Source organism: Aethalodelphis obliquidens, unplaced genomic scaffold, assembly GCF_003676395.1.
Source record: "Aethalodelphis obliquidens isolate GAN/ISIS:26980383/991018 unplaced genomic scaffold, ASM367639v1 scaffold1, whole genome shotgun sequence".
NCBI lineage: Eukaryota > Metazoa > Chordata > Mammalia > Artiodactyla > Delphinidae > Aethalodelphis > Aethalodelphis obliquidens.
Window position 1 is genome coordinate 71,213,002 of NW_020837945.1, and position 20,642 is coordinate 71,233,643.

Here is a 20,642-nt window from a genome sequence, read left to right on the forward strand (position 1 = left end):
GTACTTTCATCTTGATAGCAAAAAAGTTCTTTTCTTGGCTCTATTACTCATCTTACATTGTCATCTGGAGTAATCACTTTACTATATTTGAAGACAGTTTTACCATCTGTGCCAGAAACAGAATATGTGTCATGATGAAATAGTAAAGTCAGTGGAATTCCCAAGTGGAAGATGCTTGGTAAATGCAACACAATATTATTGTTGTTAGTAAGTTATAAGATCTGTGAAGGTACCTGGTCAGCAGAATGAAAACTGTTAAAGGGTACGGTCACCTACAAAACAGCAGTAGTGTTAGTAAGAGCAAGCAGAGCAAACCAGACAAATCTGTCATACACACATACATTTAGCAACTACAGGCTCTAGTGGGAAGAATTAAAGACAAAAGTTCCATACCAACTTCACTGCTGCTCAGTTCTGCCTTGTAAAGTCCTAAAAATTAAAGTCTGTACTAAGGACTTGTTTTTCCTTTTCATTTCCTCCCTAAAGATTAAGGCTTTCAAAGGCTTCTGGCTGCTGTGTCATCAGGAAGCTATTCTGGGTGTTGTGCTCTTGGAGGGGGGAAGGGATACAATGATTCATGCTGGCCATATCTCTTCCGTGCTTTCCTAAGGATGTGTTATGGAATGTGAAGTGTATTTTTTTAAATCACTCAGGGCCTTAGGAAACTCTAACATCGTGACCATATTCTTAGAGGGATCTCGTTTTCCTTGACATCCTGCATCTGGGCTACCTTTTAGTCTTTCCATAACGCAAGGTATATTTGATAACCCCTTCTCTGCTGCTTAGATACGTGGAGACGCTTAATCCCTGAGATTTCTCAGCTGACTAGAAGTGCAAAGATTCCCCCCACCTTTTCCAACACTACGAAGAAACCTGTACTTTGCAGTATAGATGGCCCAATTTAAAAAATAGCAATAATAACAAAAAAAACCCTCTGGGTGTATATATATATATTTTTTTTTTTTGGCCGCGCCGTGTGGCATGCAGGATCTTAGTTCCCCGACGAGGGATCAAGCCGGTGCCCCCTGCATTGGGAGCATGGAGTTCTAACCACTGGACCGCCAGGAAAGTCCCTGTGTATTTCTTTTCTGAATATATAAGTAATATACATGTTTTTATTTGCTGAACATTTGGGAAATACCAAAAAGAGTTTAGAAGAAAGTAAGTTATTACCCATAATCTCAACATCAAGTAATAACAATCACTCTTTAACATTTTGGTAGATTCTCTTATATTTTTCTATGCATGTCCATGCTTTTTAAAATATTAAGATTATACTGTATCCATTACTCTGTAACTTGCTTTAAAATATTTAATTAAAATAGACAATACAGGGAATTCCCTGGCCGTCCAGTGGTTACGACTCCACGCTTTCACTGCTGAAGACCCGGGTTCAATCCCTGGTCTGGGAACTAGGATCCCACAAGCCACACTGCGTGGCCAAAAAAAAAAAAAAGAGAAAATAGACAATACATTTATATGGTTAAAAAAACAAAATGTATAAAACCACATGCAGTAAATATCTTGTTTCCTTCCAATCCCATTGGTAACTACTGTATTCTAGTTTCCTTCCAGAGAATTTTTATGCTTATTAGAGCAAATATGAATAATTTTCTTTGCTACACCTTTTGATTTTTCATACAAATAAAAGCATACTATAAACACTACTCTACACCTTGCGTTTTTCACTTGATGGGATTGTAATTCATCCCAATCCATTACATAAAGAGGTTCTTCATTCTTTTTCGCAGCTGTCATTTTATAATATTCCATTCTATGTATGTACCATAATTTATTTAATCAGTCTCCTGGTAATAAACATTTAGATTCCTTCCAAGCATTTGCTCTTAGTAACAATGTTACAGTGAATAACCTTGAGTATAGGTCATTTTGCCCTTTACCATAGGATACTCCTAGAGGTAGAATGCTTAGGCTAAAGGGTATGTGCATTTCAGTTTTGATAGCTATGGCAAAATTGCCCTCCAGAAAGTTATGTCTGTTTACGCCCTCAGCAGCATTGTATAAGAGGATCTGATTCTTCATACCCTTGACAATATAGGGTGTTATTAAACTTTAAACTGTCGCCAACATAATAGGTGAAAAGTTACATTTCTTTTACTCTGAAAGATGTTTATAAGAGCCATTGAAGTATTTTTCTGGGACTTCCCTGGTGGCGCAGTGGTTAAGAATCAGCCTGCCAATGCAGGGGACACGGATTCGAACCCTGGTCCGGGAAGATCCCACATACCGCAGAGCACCTAAGCCCATGTGCCACAACTACTGAGCCTGCGCTCTAGAGCCAGTGAGCCACAACTACTGAACCCACGTGCCACAACTAGTAAGTCCACATGCCACAACTACTGAAGCCCGTACGCCTAGAGCCTGTGCTCTGCAAGAGAAGCCACCGCAGTGAGAAGCCCGCACACTGCATTGAAGAGTGGCCCCTGCTCGCTGCAACTAGAGAAAGCCCATGTGCAACAATGAAGACCCAACACAGCCAAAAATAAATTAATTTTTTTAAAATAAGTATTTTTCTGTGAACTTTTCCCTGTATTAACCCCATTTCCTTAGATTGTCAATCTTTTCCTACAGATTTGTAGAATCTCTTTATTTATTAAGGGAATTAGTTATTTGTCTGTAATGTGTATTGCAAATATTTTTTCCTAGCTTGTCTTTTGACATTTCTTTTTTTTGTTGTTTTCTTTGAATTTTTGTATTTTATTTTATTTGTTTTTTTATACAGCAGGTTCTTATTAGGTATCCATTTTATACATATTAGTGTATATATGTCAATCCCAATCTCCCAATTCATCCCACCAGGACCACCCCCCCCGCCCCGCCACTTTCCCCACTTGGTGTTCATACATTTGTTATGGTGGCTTTTACTATACTGAAATATCGGATTTTTAGTGAGTCAAATTAATCGTTTCTCTTAGGGCTTCTGGGCTCTGTTTGATGCTCTGAAGGGGCTTTCCCACTATACGATTATTAAAAATGTTTCTCCATGGTTTCTTCTATTACTTTTATGGGTTAATGTTTTACATTTAAACCATTCTAGCTGTAATTTATTTTGAATATACTTAATTTCCTTGGCACATGGATCTATTTCTGGATTTCTGTTATGGTCTGTTTTCTATTTGTGTGCTATCACCACTCAGTTTTAATTATTGTAGCTTTTCATTATGGTAGGAGTAGTCCCTCACTCATATAGCATCTTTTGTTGTTGATTTTTTCCCCAACATTCACCTATTTATCATTTTATTTTCTTGTTAACTACCATATCATTTTTTGATAAGGACAGGAAAAGCCTTACACATGACCTGGATCATTAGCTGATTGATTGAGGGAAATTAAACATTGTGAAAATACATCACTCAAACATTTTATTTTAATTTAAAACATCCTAAATTTGCATTTAATTAACAGTCTTTGGGTATAGGGTCAAACCTCTTCTGTGAGAATGAATCCACTGATGGAGTTCCATATCATCTTTCTTGTATAAATTATACCCATAATACATCATACAGGACTTCCAGCTTCCATTTCTTTATGTTGGACTAGCAATTTAAAGATCCTATAATATGAATATAAAATGTTCTACATTTTTAGGCTTTCTCCCCCCAACTTTGAAATTGTCTTGTCCCTACTTAATTGACATCAAGTTTTTATTCAGGTTTTTGTGTGTACATAAGTAAATTGCTGGATCATGTGGTAAGAGAATCTTTAGTTTGAAAGAAACTGCCAAACTGGTTTCCAAAGTGGCCATACTATTTTGCATTGCCACTAGCAATGAATGAGAGTTCCTGTTGCTCCACATTCTCACCAGCATTTGATATAGGCATTGTTCTGGATTTGGGCCATTCCTTTTTTTTTTTCCTCCCCTTTGGGCCAATTTAATAGATGTGTATTGTGTTGTTTCAATTTGCATTTCCCTGATGACATATGATGTGGTGCCTTTTTTCACATGCTTACTTGTCATCTGTATATCTTCTTTGGTGAATTGTCTGTTAAGGTCCATTTTTTTTTTTTTTTTTTTTTTTTTGCGGTACGCGGGCCTCTCACTGTTGTGGCCTGTCCCATTGCGGAGCACAGGCTCCGGACGCGCAGGCTCAGTGGCCATGGCTCACGGGCCCAGCCGCTCCGCAGCATGTGAGATCTTCCCGGACCGGGGCACGAACCCATGTCCCCTGCATCGGCAGGCGGACTCTCAACCACTGCGCCACCAGGGAAGCCCAAGGCCCATTTTTTTAATTGGATTGCTTGTTTTCTTATTGCTAACTTTTAAGAGTCCTTTGTATATTTTGGATAACAATCCTTTATCAGTTTTGTCTTCTGCAAATATTTTCTCCCTGTCTGTGGCTTATCTTCTCATTCTCTTGACACTGTTTGTCAGAAAGCAGAAGTTTTAAATTTTAGTGAAGTCCAGCTTACCAGTTCTTTCTTTCATGGATCGTGCCTTTGGTCTTGTATCTAAAAAGTCACCACCATACCCAATATAGGTTTTCTCCTATGTTATCTTCTTGGAGGGTTATAGTTTTCCATTTTCCATTTAGATCTGTGATTCATTTTGAGTTAATTTTTGTGATGGGTATAAGTGTTGTCCAGTGTTTCAGCACCATTTGTTGAAAAGACTATCTTTGCTCCATTGTATTGCCTTTTGCTCCTTTGTCAAAGATATTTACATTGGTCTATTTTGGGGCTCTCTAGTCTGTTTCACTGATCTTTCTGTCTGTTCTTTTGCCAATACCACACTGTCTTGATTATTGTAGCTTTATAGTAAGTCTTGAAGTCAGATAGTATCAGTCCTTTTTGAAGAAAAACATTGTTCTTCTCCTTCAGTATTGATTGGCTATTCTGGGTCTTTTCCCTCTCCGTATAAACTTTAGAATAGTTTGTAGATATCTACAAAATAACTTGCTAGGATTTTGAATCAGATTGCATTGAATCTATACATCAAGTTGGGAAGAACTGACATCTTGACAATATTGAGTCTTCATATCTATGAACATGGGTTATCTCTGTAACTTAGTTCTTTAATAGCTTTCAGCAAAGTTTTATAGTTTTCATCATAGAGATCTTGTATATATTTTGTTAGATTTATACCTAAGTATTTCAATTTGGGCAGTACTAATGTGTATGGTATTATTGTGTTTTTAATTTCAAATTCCACTTGTTTATTGCTGGTATATAGGAAAGCAGTTGACTTTTATATATTAACCATATATCCTGTGACCTTGCTATAATAACACTTACTAGTTCCAGGAATTTTTTTGTTGTTGATTCTTTCGAACTTTCGAATTTTGTGCATAGGCAACCATGTCATGTGTGAACAAAGACAGTTTTATTTCTTCTTTCCCAATCTGTATTCCTTTTATTTCCCTTTTTTTTTTTTTTTTTTTTTATTGCATTACTGGCAAGGTATTTCCTGACTTCAGGGACAAAGCATTGATGGAACCAATCCAGAAAAAGGGTTCTTGTTGTACGACCAAAAGACTGGCAGCTGGTGTTTTATCTTTCGCTTCAAGGCTTGAGGGTTAGCAGCTTCATAGATAAGGGCAATTCTGATCATAAACCCAACTACATTTACACAAAACAGTGGAGTAAGCCTGTCCCTTCCTTCTTAAATCCTGGTGCTTGCTTCCCTTCCTTACTAGTAAATGTCCTTTGTGGCATTTTTTTCCCAGAATAGGGCACTTTCATCTGCATTAAAAACCTGTTCAAGCGAGAGAGAGGCATGGACATATATACACTACCAAACGTAAGGTAGATAGCTAGTGGGAAGCAGCCGCATAGCACAGGGAGATCAGCTTGGTGGTTTGTGACCACCTAGAGGGGTAGGATAGGGAGGGTGGGAGGGAAGGAGACACAAGAGGGAAGAGATATGGGAACATATGTATATATATATAACTGATTCACTTTGTTATAAAACAGAAACTAACACACCATTGTAAAGCAGTTATACTCCAATAAAGATGTTAAAACAAACAAACAAAAAAAAAAAAACCTGTTCAGGCAGATATCCTTTCTCCTCAGTTATTTTCTTAATGGTGTCTGTGAATTTGTCTGCTGCCTCTTGGTCAGCAGAAGCTGCTTCTCCAACCCTCTTTCTGAAATTTTCAAACCATCCTTTTCAGGCATTGAATTCCCTAGCTTTAGATCCTCCACCTTCTTTTTGCTTTCAGTTGTCACATAATGACTTTGCTTTTTCTTGAATCATATTAGAGTCCATAGGTATGCCTTCCCTATAGCAATCCTGTACCCACATAAAAGCTGAATTTTTCAATATGAAATTAAAAGGTATTTCTCAAAAAGTACAAGGTTTTTGTGCCTGCTGGAGTAGCTGCAGGCACAGCTTCACGAATTTCCTTTTCTTTTTTTACCATGGTCCTTACACTGGATTCACTTATCTTGAAATGGTGGGTAACTGCAGCTGCAGGCCTCAATCTACGGTGCATATCAAGCAGTTCAGCTTTTTCTTATAATGTCATGACTTCTCTCTGCTTCTTGGGAGCACTCCCACCATCACTAGTAGCACTTCGTATGGGTCCCCTGGTGTTATTCAGGGTCTTTGGTATTACACTAAACACAATGGAAAATACACAAGAGCTGGGCAAGGTCACTTTTTACTGCAGTATGTAATTTACTGGAGAGACGAACCGCTCATACAGAGATGATTAGTGTCACACGGCATTTTGAGTGGACACTCACAGCACTTGAGCTCACAACAATAACAACAGGAGGTGGCTACAAAATTATCATAGGAGTACATAATTGCATAAAACTAACTACAGTTAGTTTTATGCAATTATTTAATACCGCTTCTTAACGTTTGTTTATATTTCTCTTGACTGCACATGGCACCGTCTATGGTCCATAAGTGTTTGTGTGTGTAAGTTTTGATAAACTTTAACTTTTTATAATGTTTGTATATATTTTATGGTAGTAAATGATAAAATAGGATAACATCTACCTATATTTTATGCATTCATGAGATCTCTAACTTTCCTAATTTTTTCAATATTTCTAGGCTGTGCAGTTCATCTGCAAGTTATTTTCAAATTGTTGCGAATCTCCAATAAATTTTCCTATATACTTATTTTAAAAATCCACTTATAAGAGGACCCACCATTCAAACCCGTGTTGTTCAAGGGTCACCTATATAGCCTTCTATATCATATGCATTGTATTACCTCCTCAAAAGAACAATTAAAATAATTTTTAACAATTATTCTTTAAAAGGGTGAATATCTGTATATATTCCTTTTATTGCTGCTGAGAACCTTTGTTGAGGCAAGGGAAGGTTAGGCTTTGGTTTTTTTTGGCCATGCCGCACGGCATGTGGGATCTTAGTTCCCTGACCAGGGATCGAACCCACGCCCCCTGCATTGGAAGTGTGTGAAGTCTTGACCACTGGACCGCCAGGGAAGTCCCAAGTTAGGCTTTTCTTTTTCCTCTCTTTGAATGTCAGTACGAGAACTAGATGTGGTCCAAAATGGTAACAATTTATTTACCTTCTGTGTCCCTGAAACAGGTGTATTGCCGCCAGACTGATTACTGGCAGTTTGTGAAAGACATCCGCTGGCTCAGTCCCCACTCGGCCCTTCATGTGGAGAAGGTAAGAGGTGAAGGTAACCACAAGGCTTTGATGTTTGATGTTCTGTATGAAGAGTCTCCTAGGCTAGAAGGATGGCATATGTCAAATTTCCTATTAACTGAGGAGAGGAAATTATCCCTGTAGGACTGATTTGGCGGGGAGGATGATTTACTTTAAAACATAAGCTTTGCACACCCATTGTTCTAGGCCACTTTCCCTCCTCTGGGGAAGACCTGAAAAAATTTTGTTATTTTCAAAAGATTTGCAAATATGGGACCAGAGTGAAGCTTTTCAAAATCTAGGACAAATGGCAAGAAGTTTCCTGAATGGTTGGGGGTAAGTAGGACTGATATGCTGATGACTGTTTAAGGAGAAGAGGATGCACCAAATAGAAAAAAAATGTGAGGTTTCTGGAGACCAGTGTCAAATGGAGCCTAACATGTTCCCTACAGCATTGGAGAGTAGAGTAGCACTGTACTCTTCCGTCCTCTCAGCTCAGCATGATACCCCTGATTCCCAACCAGGGACACAGAGCTCCAGGAGGTTAGGTGACTTGGCCAGAGTTACACAGCTAGTTCCACATCAATCACAGCCAAATTTATATATTTATTTATTTAACCCTTGCCTATGGAAATTTTCAAATACATTCAAAATTAGAAGAGTGTAATGAACCCCAAAATATCACCCATCTTCAATACTTACTGATTCATGACCAGTCTTGTTTCATGTATATCACACCCACTGACAGATTCATTGCCAAGGTGATGTCTGGAAAAGTAACTTATTTTTAAATGATCAGGGAACCAAATCACAAGGTGTCACTCTGGCCTTTTTTGTGAGAAAAGCCCAGAGCCCAGTGATTTTCTTACATGGATTTCTTTGTCCTTATCACTTTATTTTTCCCACCAAACCCCCCTCTAACTTTTTTCTCTAAAATATATCATGGGACCTCCCTGGTGGTGCTGTGGTTAAGAATATGCCTGCCAATGCAGGTGACACAGTTTCGAGCCCTGGTGCAGGAAGATCTCATATGCTGCGGAGCAACTAAGCCCATGTGCCACAACTGCTGAGCCCACGTGACACAACTACTGAAGCCCAGGCACCTAGAGCCTGTGCTTCTAAACAAGAGGAGCCACCGCAATGAGAAGCCCGTGCACCGCAACAAAAAGTAGTCACTGCTCATCGCAACTAGAGAAAGCCCGCGCACAGCAACAAAGACCCAACGCAGCCATAGATAAATAATTTAAAAAAATAAAATAAAATATATTGCTTATATATATATATATATATATATATATATATATAATAAAATAAAATATGGTCATTTCCTCTTAGAAGCTGCCTGAAATTGCCATCCATACATTTTTTGCAGTGATCCTGAACTATGAGACTTAGCTTTTAGAAACAGCCAATAGAAGGAAGTTCCAAATAGAGAAATGCTGTGGCGAAAGCCAACAAGACGTGCTCAGCTGATTTCTCTTTGGTGAAGAATGTTTGGGGGCATTTTTCCTAGATTTTTTTACCCCAGGTTTTTCTTGCATTCTTTTCTGGAGGCTACCTGAAATAGAGGACTCTGTGAGAGAAGGCGAGATGTCAAGTTCATTCTTCCTCTGAATACCCGGAGAATAGATGCCTCTTTGGAGTTACAACATAAAGAGACAGACGCAGCAGCTTTGTCCTCTCCAGGAGCTGCATATCACGTCTTAACTGCTTAGTCCCTTTCTAGTGGCCCAAACCAGCAGCGGAGACATTAATCCTTTCCTTCCCTCTCCTTCCTCTATAACCTGTAGATGTTAGCTGGAGGGCAAATATCTCTGATTACCTCCTCTTACCTGTCTCAATTTAGTTCTCAGGTCATTAGGCCTCAATCTTGCTGGATTTACGAGGAAGTATATATTTTTAAATTTTATTTATTTATTTTTGGCTGCGTTGGGTCTTCGTTGCCGCGCGTGGGCTTTCTCTAGTTGCAGCAAGCGGGCTATTCTTTGCTGTGGTGCGCGGGCTTCTCATTGCGGTGGCTTCTCTTGTTGCGGAGCACAGGCTCTAGGTGTGCGGGCTTCAGTAGTAGTGGCACCTGGGCTCAGTAGTTTTGGTTCACGGGCTCTAGAGCACAGGCTCAGTAGTTGTGGCACACGGGCTTAGTTGCTCCACGGCATGTGGGATCTTCCTGGACCAGGGCTCGAACCCATGTCCCCTGCATTGGCAGGCGGATTCTTAACCACTGCACCACCAGGGATGCCCTGGATGTATATTTTGACTCATGCTTCTTTGCCTCCTAGTTCATCAACTTGCAGGAGAACGGCCAGAGCAGCACTGACGGCATGAGTGAGCGTGCCGTTGCGGAGCTGTGGCTGCAGCATAGCTTGCAGTGCCACTGTCTCTCAGCCCAGCTCCGACCTCTGCTGGGGGATAGACAGTATATCAGAAAATTCTACACAGGTGGGTAGAGGTCACATAGCCAGTACTGGTACACGTACTTCCTCATTCTCTTCTACTTTACTCTTCCTTTATAGACCCACTGTTACCTCAGGGTCTCATACTTTTACTTGATGCCATAGAGATTCTAATCAGAAACATGTATCTAGTCTTCTCTCTAACTTGCTATGTAAAATGCAGTCAAGCTTTATGCTAAGGTATTTCCCTACTCCCATATACGCAAATCAGTAAGAGTAACTACTATTTACTGAGAGTTTCCTATATTCCAATCACTGTTATATATTTTTTATATATATATACCTAACAGCAGCCCTGAGAGTTGGGTATTGATACCCCTGTTTTCCAATCAGGGAAGCAGAGCTCAAGGAGGTTAGGTGACTTGGCCAAAGTCACCCAGAACCAGAGTTCAAATCTGAGTCTTTCTGATTTTGAAGCCTCTTGTCTTGGCCTCTGCTATACTGCACATGATTTAGCCTCTTCTGTACATTATTTGTCCCTAGTTCCCCTCTGTCCACAGTGGTATGATTCTCCTCAAGTCATCTTTGCCTTTTCCCTCTTTCCTTCCCTGAGCTTCTCCCAGGGCCATACAGGGAGGCTGAAGTTCTCCCTAATGGGCTCCATCATTGCGGTAGTTTTCTCTCCCCAGATACTGCTTTCCTGCTAAGCGACTCCCATGTCACGGCCATGCTCCAATGCCTAGAAGCAGTGGAACAGAACAACCCTCGTCTCCTGGCTCAGATTGATGCATCTATGGTAAAGTGGCCAAAGAATTATCTGTGTCTTATGTTCTGGCCTCCTAGACCTCACCATGATGTAACCGTATGTAGCAAACTACTCCACTTAGGCAATTGTGAACTGAAAGACTTTCATTAAAAACAAAAACAAAAACAAAAAATCTTAGAAGAGGAGGTACCATTAAGTACCTATTTAAGTAAAATGTCTATTTGTGAGTAAGCTTAAGTCTATTTGAGGAGGGAGGTGTCTATTTTTTTAAATCCTTAAAGAAATCTGTAGTCTGAGTAAGCACCTCCTTAAGGGCAGGCTTGGTAAAATGCTAGGGAGAGGAGGGATGATTTTGAGTCAGGCTGGCTGTAGATAGGGTGTCAGATGTAGTGTGGCCTGATGTTACACAGGATCATTTTTGTCCAAGAAAATTTTGTTGTTTTATGTTGCTTATTATTAACTCTCTAATTCACTCATCCCGTCACTAATATCAGTGCCTCCACTAGAAAGGAATCACAATCCCTATTTCTTTTGTGAGGGATCCCCTATCTCTCCTGGTTTTTCAATTTCGATTCTTGCTTACCATCTATTGAATACTTTCTACGTGCCAATCATGGTGCTATGCACAGTACATGCATCATCTCATTTAATCCTCAGAACTCTATAAAGTAGGCATTAATCTCATTTTATAAAGGTGGCCACTGAGGGACAGAGTAGATAAGTCACTTGCCCAATGTTTGGACCAAAGAACTTGTAAGTGATAGGGCCTGGATTTGAGCCCCAGCGTATCTGACTTCTAAGTGCATAGTCTTAAGCACTTTGCTGTACTGCCTCCATGATAAGCATTTCTGGTCTGACCACCTAGGATTCCAGTGCAGAAGCTGTGGTGTATGGCAGGACTTTGAAGTTTCAAAGCTGTATGCTCTAATAGAGGATACCTATGCTGTATCTACTGGCCCTGGCTGCAGTTCAGGCCTGCTGCCAAAGGCCAGTTCCTACCAGCGTTTCTGTAGTGCTAAGTGCTCCTCTTCTGAGGGCCTCTATCCTTGACTCTGACACGTGTTTTTTTTTGTAGTTTGCCAGAAAGCATGAGAGCCCGCTGCTGGTGACAAAGAGCCAGAGCCTGACAGCTCTGCCTGGTTCCACGTACACCCCTTCAACCAGTTATGCTCAGCATTCCTATTTTGGGTCCTTCTCTAGCCTCCACCAATCCATACCCCATCATGGCTCAGGTATGGGGGCAGCAAGGGGTAGTCAAGACATGTATCCCCAGGCCTGGAAAGCAGAGGACTTAGTGGGTGCTCACAGGCTGGCTATAGATGGAGCCTTGGGTTGATGCAGTTTGTCAAACTTCATGTCTTAATATGGAAATCTTAAAGAGGTATATAGCAACTAGCCTAAGATAATTCAGTAGCATCATTAAAGTAACAGAGGCAAGAGATGTTTTTAGTTTCCCCTGGGTTTCTGATCCGCATTGCCAGAAGGCATTTCAATGATAATAGCTAACATTTATTCAGTGCCTGCCATGTGCCAGGCTCTGTTGTAATCAATTTGTATATATTATCTCGTTTGACCCTCAAAACAGTCCTACGAGGTAGGTGTTATTATTATTGCTCATGTTATAGATGGGCAATGCATACGAATAAGCAATGAAGCCATTCTCCCAAGAGCTTATGCTTTTGACTTAGCTGCTTCTAAGTAATTTTTTGCTTACCTTGAACGATTTAGCCTTTTCTGACGTGACACCATGTGTCCTGGGCACCCAGTAACAACAGGGAGTTTGTTCCTTAGTTGTGGAGAAGCCCTTCACAGGTACCAAAGGCTTCCACCTCACCTTTCCTTTCCCTTTCTTTTTATATCCTAGAAAGAAGATCTACTTCCTTTTCACTCTGTGGCCCATGCCAGAAACCTCAAGAAAGCAGAGGACATGTCTTGCCAGCAGAGGATCAAACCGTCCAAGCCCCTCTGCTTCCAATCTCTGCATTAGCCGGGGACTCCCCCTCGACCCCAAATGAGATGAGCTCCAGCACTCTGACCAGCCCCTTAGAAGCACCCTGGGTCAGCAGCCAGAATGATTCCCCAAGTGATGCCAGTGAGGGGCCTGAGTACTTGGCCATTGGCAACCAGGACCCCCGAGGCCGGACCGCCAGCTGTCAGAGTCACAGCAGCAATGCTGAGAGCAACAGCTCCAATTTGTTCTCCTCCAGCAGCTCCCAGAAGCGAGATTCTGCTGCTTCCTCTCTAGGGGACCAAGAGGGAGGTGGGAAGAGCCAGTTGTCCAATGTCCTTCGCAGGTCTAGCTTCTCAGAGGGGCAAACACTCACTGTCACCGGTGGAACAAAGAGGAGCCATACTCGCTCCCATTCGGATACCAACATTGCCTCCAGAGGAGCCCCAGGTAATGATAACCACCAGCCCGTAGTCAGTAAGGTGGCCTCCTGAAGTTCAGGTGGAAGGGCGAGTTTGTTCTTAAGGGTCTTCAGATGGCAGAAAGAGAAGTTATGTTTCTGATGATATGAAGAGTATATTGCTTATAATGAAAAAGAGAAGTTTGTAATATAATGTGGATACCTAAGAAATCTCTCTGAGAATATTTATGTTTGTTCCTTTCTACATTGCTAAATAGTAAATGCTTTCCTGGATTCTTTCACTGGTTCTTTAGCACCAGAGGAGAGTGTGACTAATCACAGTCCAAGTTTTAAATGCATCTCTCAGACAGAGGGAAAGTACTAATGAGCTTTAAAAATAATCCCATTAAATTCCGTCCCTTCCTGTGATTCCTGAGAAGTTTGGTCAGGATATAATAACAATAAGAGAGAGGCAAACTGATGTTAGGGTTTCCTTATTAACACTAGAGATGTAGTGAGTATGGGGTGATGGGACCTAGTAAACAAGTAAGTGGGGTTGACTGCTCCATCACTAGTTCAGGTTGAAAGGCAGTTGGGTAAGGAGGCCTTGGCTACTAGGACCTCCTTCACACAGACGCCAGCTGCTAGCAGAGAGCACCTTAGGCATGGCCAAGGTGGTGTCATTGCTTTTGCCATTTCCCTACTATCATCTTTCCTAGGTTGTTGGTGTCTGGCAGGCTTTGGTTGGGTTTCATTCGTAAGAGCATCTCCATAAAAGCAAGTAGAAGGCCGATTTGTGCTCAAGGCCAGTTCTGGGTGGAAAAGCCTCAGAAATAAAATATAAATGTAAAGTATAAAAAATTAAGAGCAAAAAAGGAAGATTTCCTTTTACAACTAGAGCTGCTATTGATTTCTCTTTATAATTTCTAAAAGGTGAGAGCTAAGGCCTTCATCTGAAACTTCTGAATTGCAAACTTTTGTCTCTGTTTTCCCCTCAAGAATGTGGTTTGGCTCATTGGAACTCGTTAGAACAAAAGTCTCCAATCAAAGCCTGTCTTCCCACGAGCCTTCGTAGATGTGAAGAGTACTTGGGTTAGACCCTTACTTCACATCTCCTGGAGCAGACCTGGAGATGTGAAGACCTTACTTCACATCTCCTGGAGCAGTCTACTGTACTCCAGGCTACTAGTGTTTGAGCATGTAAAACTCCCCTGCCCCCATTCTTGCATCCATGCGGATTCCAGAAACTGCGGGAACCTGCATTGGAAAAGGGAGCCAGAGAAAACCTAAGCAGAAGGATCTGAGGGAGTGTGGGTCATGTGCAGCTTCTCGTACGAGTCATCTTTCCCTCTGCACTAGGGTTCCCTCTCAGGAGTTAAGCCCCAACCTTTGCTAGATAAGAAGACGCTCTTTTTCTCACTCTCTATTCTCGTGTTCTGGACTTTCCTCTGCACCTGTCTGTCTACATACAGGAGGCCCCAGGAGTATCACCATTATAGTTGAAGATCCCATTGCAGGTTTGGGAGCCAGTCCTGTCTGTCCAGCCCCCACCCCCACCTCCTCGTGTTCCTCTGTGACCATCTTGCTTAGTTTCGAACTTCCTTTTCCATTCTGGTGTCAAATCAAGTCTGGCTGGCCTGGTCCTGTAGTTATGGTTAGACCTGTTGGTAAAATAATACCGTTGTTTTGCATGATACATTTTTTGCCCACGACTTCCAAATGCCTCATTCAGTCTCTCAGCAGCATCCAGGAGATAGAATCAAGACTTGTCAAGCCTGTATTGCCCAAAGGTGAATCTGAGGTCTGCTGTTTGTCTAAGACATCATGATGAATCAGTGGCAGAATTTTTCTTATAACTGAATACTTACTACAAATTACTTTATTTTCCATGATTTAACACCAGAATGTGTTTTCTCCTCTTTCTGTGGTCTTGGATGTGAGTGCATGTTTTTGCCTCTCCTGGAGTCCCCTGTTTCCTTTTTCTTTCACCTGTCTTCCTTCCCCTGTAAATTTCTCCCCCACCCCCTCATTCCAGCCATTGCACAAGGTTTTTCTATTGACTTAAGTCTGTTTCTTTGGTTTTCACAGTGTTGTTCAAACTGCATATTGTGTTACATTCTGGGTACATCATGCATGGAGATATTGATGCTAGAATGTGTCTGCAAGACTGAGCGGTAAGGGAGAACTGAAAATTATGGCCTCCTGGTAATGGGTGAAGCCACTGGCTGTGTTAGCTTGGCAAAGAGGTTAAAGAGGAACAAGTCTGCGAGACCTTTGTTTAGAAGAGTCTTGTTGTTCTTGAGGAGATAAGAAATTGTAAGACGACAGATTTCAAGTCAGTATGAGGAAATTCTAAGAATTAGAGCTGATCAGTTGAATGGGTAGCATCAGGAGGTAGTGAGCTCAGTGAGCAAAGGCTGGATGGCCTTTACGTGCTGTAAAGGAATAAGGTTCTGGTGTTGGAGTTTGTGTTGTGCACTGAGTTTGACTGGGGACCTCAAAGTTTGCCTCCAAATCATGGTTTCTTACCAAGGCATCATGGTGACTGCTGGTTTGTTGTGAGGAGCAGAGCCCACTGCCAGGACCACCAAGGGAACACAGAGTTATCACTTACCACGTAGTAGCATTTTTTGTGAGAGGAGCAGCTGACAAATTGGCACCATCTGTCAAGGAAATGGGTTGGATGCTGCTCAATCATTAGTCCTCCCAGTGCATCCTGTTCACTTCTCAGGCACCCACCTGCTTTGCTGCCTGCTCTTCTTTCTGTGGCACTGGGGATTTTGTGTTTCCCTTTGGAGAATATCAGTTTCCATTTCCTGTGAACCATGCCTGCGGCTATTCCTCCACTCTCAACTCTCAGTGTTCCTTGAAAACTGCTACCCAGACACTTCCTACTTTGCTAGGCTTCTCATGAAACCTCTCCCTTCCTTCTCCAGGAAGGCTGGGTCTACAGCCCTGTGGCTGAGCCCTTTGGTTACAAGGCCATCATCTTTGGCTTCTCTAACATTGTCTTGATGCTGCTTTTAAGGACATTGCTGGGTGTTATTTTGTTCTGCCAGTTCAGAAGTGGGTTAAATTTGTAGGCATGACAAATTTACATTTCAGGTGCAAGAGAGGCCATATCCTAGTGTTTGTTTAGTGAGTTTAACCCTTCTGATATTGTTTTAAAGTCTAGTGTCAAGTTATCAGAAAAGTTTCAGTGTGCTTGTCTCCATGTGAGGACTGTTTTCTAAATTGGTTTGTCAAGAGGGTAGAAATTGGCTGATATTCCTGGAACATTTGGTAAGAAGATGGAAGAAGAGAGAACTAAATTCATGAATCCACTTTGATTTGATTCTTTTTCACCTCTGTGTTGCCACATTCCAGGTCATGTTTTCTCTTTTCCCCTTAGAATATACCGACTTCCCACCTCCCTTCCTCCATATGTTCCTGCATTCTTGGACTGTTCCCTGTTGGTGTGCCACCTCTCTCCTGTTCGGGAGGGCATTGGGAATGGGAGCAGTTAAATATTGAAACTCCAAAGTTGGGAATGTATGTGTCGCTCACCTCGCATGTGTGTTTTTACTCCCTGGTGGCCACTGACACTAGAATCCTGCAGTGATAAGTCGAAGTTGAGAGGCCCCTTGTCCTACTCTGGTCAAAGCAGTGAAGTCAGCACACCCAGCTCTCTGTACATGGAGTATGGTAAGTGAGTACTAGGAAGGCCAGTGCTGCAATCATGTCTTTGCTCTGGTCCCCCCATGCCTGCCACACTCTGAGCTGTGTAGCTCATCTTAGCTCTGTGGAGGGTACACACCATACAGTCTCACCCTCCCTTTCATTATTTTCAACCCCTGTGCCAGAAATCACACTACCCTGCCATTTCTCTTGCTCCTCTCTGCCTTAGGGGTCCCACTGTCTCGTGCTATGGGTGTTATCACCGTGAATGTCTGGTGAGCCAGCTGGAACGGCTCTCTGAGTGGGTGAGAGAGACCTTGAAAAGAGGCCTTTGAGTGTCTAGGCTTAATTACCGAAGATAGGAAATGGAAATCATCCACAGGGAGAGCCATTTCTTTCCTTGTCTGACTCACAGCACAGGTTTTTTGGTTTCTTTGTTTGTGGGTAGGAGGACGAGTATGTCATCTTTAACTTTAGGTGGTCAAAGGGTTGTCTCCAGGCTCTCTCCATTTATTCCACCATTCTCTAACCCAGGGGCTTAGTGCTCTGGGATTCCGAGATTCAGAGAAATTCCTGTAGAAGGTAGACATCTTTCCAACCTGTTATCCGGGAAGACTTGGGAGCATCTTCAGTGTTAAAATCATCAGACTTCTTAAAGAAGCTTGTCTGTAAAGAAGATTTGCTTTTCAAAGCAGGGCTTTTCACATCCACATTCCATTTTCCCACAGAGGGCAGTCAGTACCTGTGCTCAGGAGAAGGCATGTTCCGAAGACCATCAGAGGGACAGTCCCTCATCAGCTACCTGTCTGAGCAAGACTTTGGCAGCTGTGCAGACCTGGAAAAGGTGAGGACTCTAAGGAGCCACTGAAAAGCCCATGAGTTGGGAGATCTGGTCTGAGGGCTCCAGTGCCATTTGTCCTAAAGAGGTTTTGGGTACACAGCAATAACATGGGTGTAGACTACAATACAGGTAAGTCACAGTAAAGATAAGCTCAACAAGTTCTGTCTCTGGAAAGCTCTTCTGGGAGCCTATGCGCCTCACTGAGTCCAGAGATATTACTGATTTTGTCTTAGAAGCTACCCTGGACAGAGAAACATTGAATTTTAGTCACATGATTACTGTTTCCTTGACCCTGGAACCTTAGGTAAAGACTGTCTCCAGAATCAACTTCTATATTTTGTTCTAAGGCTCAGATATGTGATAAATGATGTCCCTGTAGCATTTTATAGCTTACAAAGCACTTTATCTTGAGACATCTCATTTGCCTTAATACTTTGTATATAAATGTATGGTTTTAGGAAAGACCTGACCTCTTCTCTGTCATATTTTTATGTGGAAAGTGGGACAGGAAGGCCAGGCATGGCCAGATACGAGAGCAAAGAGAATATGCAACAGGTTTTCTGGCCATCAGCTTTCATTATAGGAGCAGTGTGCATGTCCCCTGGGTGTTTTGAGTGAAAGCAATGCGCGTTCTGGAAGCTACTTTCCAAGAGTATAATCAGTGAGATGTCCCCTTTCTGGTGCTCTTCTTCCCCAGGAAAATGCCCACTTCAGCATCTCAGAATCCTTGATTGCTGCCATTGAGCTGATGAAGTGCAACATGATGAGCCAGTGCCTAGAAGAGGAGGAAGGGGAGGAGGACAGTGACAGGGAGATCCAGGAACTGAAGCAGAAGATCCGCCTTCGTCGCCAGCAGATCCGCACCAAGAATCTGCTCCCTGTGTACCAGGAGACTGAGAATGGAAGTGAGTGAGGCTGTGAACGCCTGTTCCTGCCTCTTCAGGCTTCGGGATAAGACTTAGTACCTCGTGGGCTTTCTTTTTTGTCTTCGTATGTTCATGTGAGATGTTATACACAAGCCAAGGGTTCCTCTGCTGTCAGAAAGATTTTCTGTGTTGTTCTAATTTTTCTTTTTTTCTACCAGACCAGAGTCCTAGAGCTCATCCATTTCCTACCTCTACATGTATATTATAAATTATCTTATTTGTGTTATACTCTTACATGTTATTATCTTTTCTAAGAAAACAAAGTCCCTATTATTCCTATTGCAAAGCACAGGAATTAAGAAAGTACAGTAATTTTTAAAAAGAAAAATCTAGTAAATGTAGTATTCTTAACTTGTTCTATATTATACCTATTGTCTATATAGCTTTAATTTATAGCTGTCAGTTTAACGTCGGCATGTCTGGCAAAGAAAATTAAACTTTAAGAGTTTTATAAACTTTCTAGGTTGCTAAAGAATTTATTTTTCTACTATATATGGTATAGACAAAGCTCAAAACTATGCACAGGAAAAAAGCCTGGCTATTTCTTTTGGAAGTAGGCCGAAAAGAGAATTTTGAGAACTGTTCATGTCTTCAGTTCATTTGGTCATAACTTCGTTATTGTAATATGTGAATCCCAGCTTATTTAAGCTATTCTCTTCTGTACTGTGTTAATTTAACTTTCATGTACATTTAGTACAACTTTTGTTATTAAAATTAGCATTTACCATTTTTAAATATATATATATACATACCTATAAATAAAGAAATAGATATCAGAAATATCTTCCAAAAAATAGGTTTCTGATATGAGGAGAACTAAGGCCACTGGTTCCAGATTCACTTTCCAGAGAGTGGTACTTTCTGCTCACATGAAACTTTTTAGGGGATCAATCAAGAAGGGGAAACTAGCAAGAAGAGCTAGTTTCCATTTCCCCAGCATAACTCCCAGCCAAGGTTCTATTTACTTCTATGTTCAAGTCATACCAGGTCCCTTTTGTTGTGACCCTAGAAAGAGTAGGAGACCTCTTCTGTCCTATTTATTACTTTTTTTTTTTTTTTTTAATGTAACAGGCTTTCGGGTCACTTCCAGCAGCTCCCAGTTCAGTTCACGTGATTCAGCACAGTTCTCTGACTCTGGCTCTGCTGATGAGGTTGATGAATTTGAAATCCAAGGTATGAATTAACACTTTGCAAGGGAACTTTCATTAATTGTTTCTTTTAATTTGGAATCATAGGCTGAGAAGCTTTCCCTAAGCAGGGGGTCTTCATTATGCTTCATTATGGTATGTTGTCGGCTGTTGTAAGAGATAACTTCTCTTGTTAAAAACAAAGCCTATTTAAAATTTAAGCAGAAAAGAACACTAAAAGGAAGTATTCCATTGGAGTGGGATGGCTATTGATGTCACCATGATGCTTCTTCCTCAGTTGCACCTTTCTCTCAGATTCTCACTCTAATTCCTCCTACTAGCAGTCCAGAGCTAGCCCACATCTACATGAAATTAGAATTCTATTCTCTTGTGTCCTATAACACAACTGAAATTGTTTCAAAGTGTTTAAAAGGAGCTTTATTATAATCCAAATAGAAAATGACAGAAAGAGTCACTGGGAGGGAAAAAGCAAAAAGGAAAAAAAAAATCAAGTTTACAAAGTGGAGCTTTATTTTCTGTCCTACCAGCGCTAATTTGCATAGCAGAATCACACTCTTGTTGTGAGCTTCTTCTTAGAGAAGGGGAGGGGCTCTTATCTGGAAAGGCAGTTGTGTTAAATCAGGTTAACCCATGATTAATGGGTTAATCCATTCCTGAAAATCATAAATTTCTTCAACTTCCTGTCAGTGCAATCAACAAATGAACAGATGGAAAACCAAACAGGCAGTTCAGGGATGTAAGTTCTTCCCCCATGGCTGGAACCAAGACTAATTTTCTTATAGAGATGACTTGTGTCTAGTTTTCCATTGTAACATGATGGTAAATAGATCTTTTACTGCATGAGGCTCTGATTTCCTGTTTACGCCAATCTCGAGAACCCATTCAGCTCCAGGTATGGTAGCTGAGTTTCTTCCCCATTCAGAAATACAATTTTTACACATATTTTTCCAGGTCTCCAGGAAGTCTTCC

At 41.3% G+C, this 20,642-nt stretch overlaps 1 protein-coding gene across 8 annotated transcripts in view; it reads left to right on the forward strand.

The window, feature by feature from the left end:
* The window catches only part of RUBCN (rubicon autophagy regulator), an 84,458-nt gene that overhangs the window by 28,052 nt on the left and 35,764 nt on the right, over positions 1–20,642 (forward strand). For 7 of the 8 annotated variants that reach the window (XR_003432969.1, XM_027107327.1, XM_027107315.1 and 4 more), the window contains exons 3-11: positions 7,532–7,615; positions 9,874–10,033; positions 10,677–10,783; positions 11,829–11,985; positions 12,618–13,151; positions 16,690–16,785; positions 17,487–17,602; positions 18,297–18,504; positions 19,597–19,698. Coding sequence is in view for 7 of the 8 variants with exons in the window: in XM_027107327.1 (XP_026963128.1) it covers positions 7,532–7,615; positions 9,874–10,033; positions 10,677–10,783; positions 11,829–11,985; positions 12,618–13,151; positions 16,690–16,785; positions 17,487–17,602; positions 18,297–18,504; positions 19,597–19,698 (1,564 nt within the window). In the remaining variant the exon portion in view is untranslated. The remainder of the gene's footprint in view (positions 1–7,531; positions 7,616–9,873; positions 10,034–10,676; positions 10,784–11,828; positions 11,986–12,617; positions 13,152–16,689; positions 16,786–17,486; positions 17,603–18,296; positions 18,505–19,596; positions 19,699–20,642) is intronic. The other variant, XM_027107353.1, reaches the window with a different exon arrangement.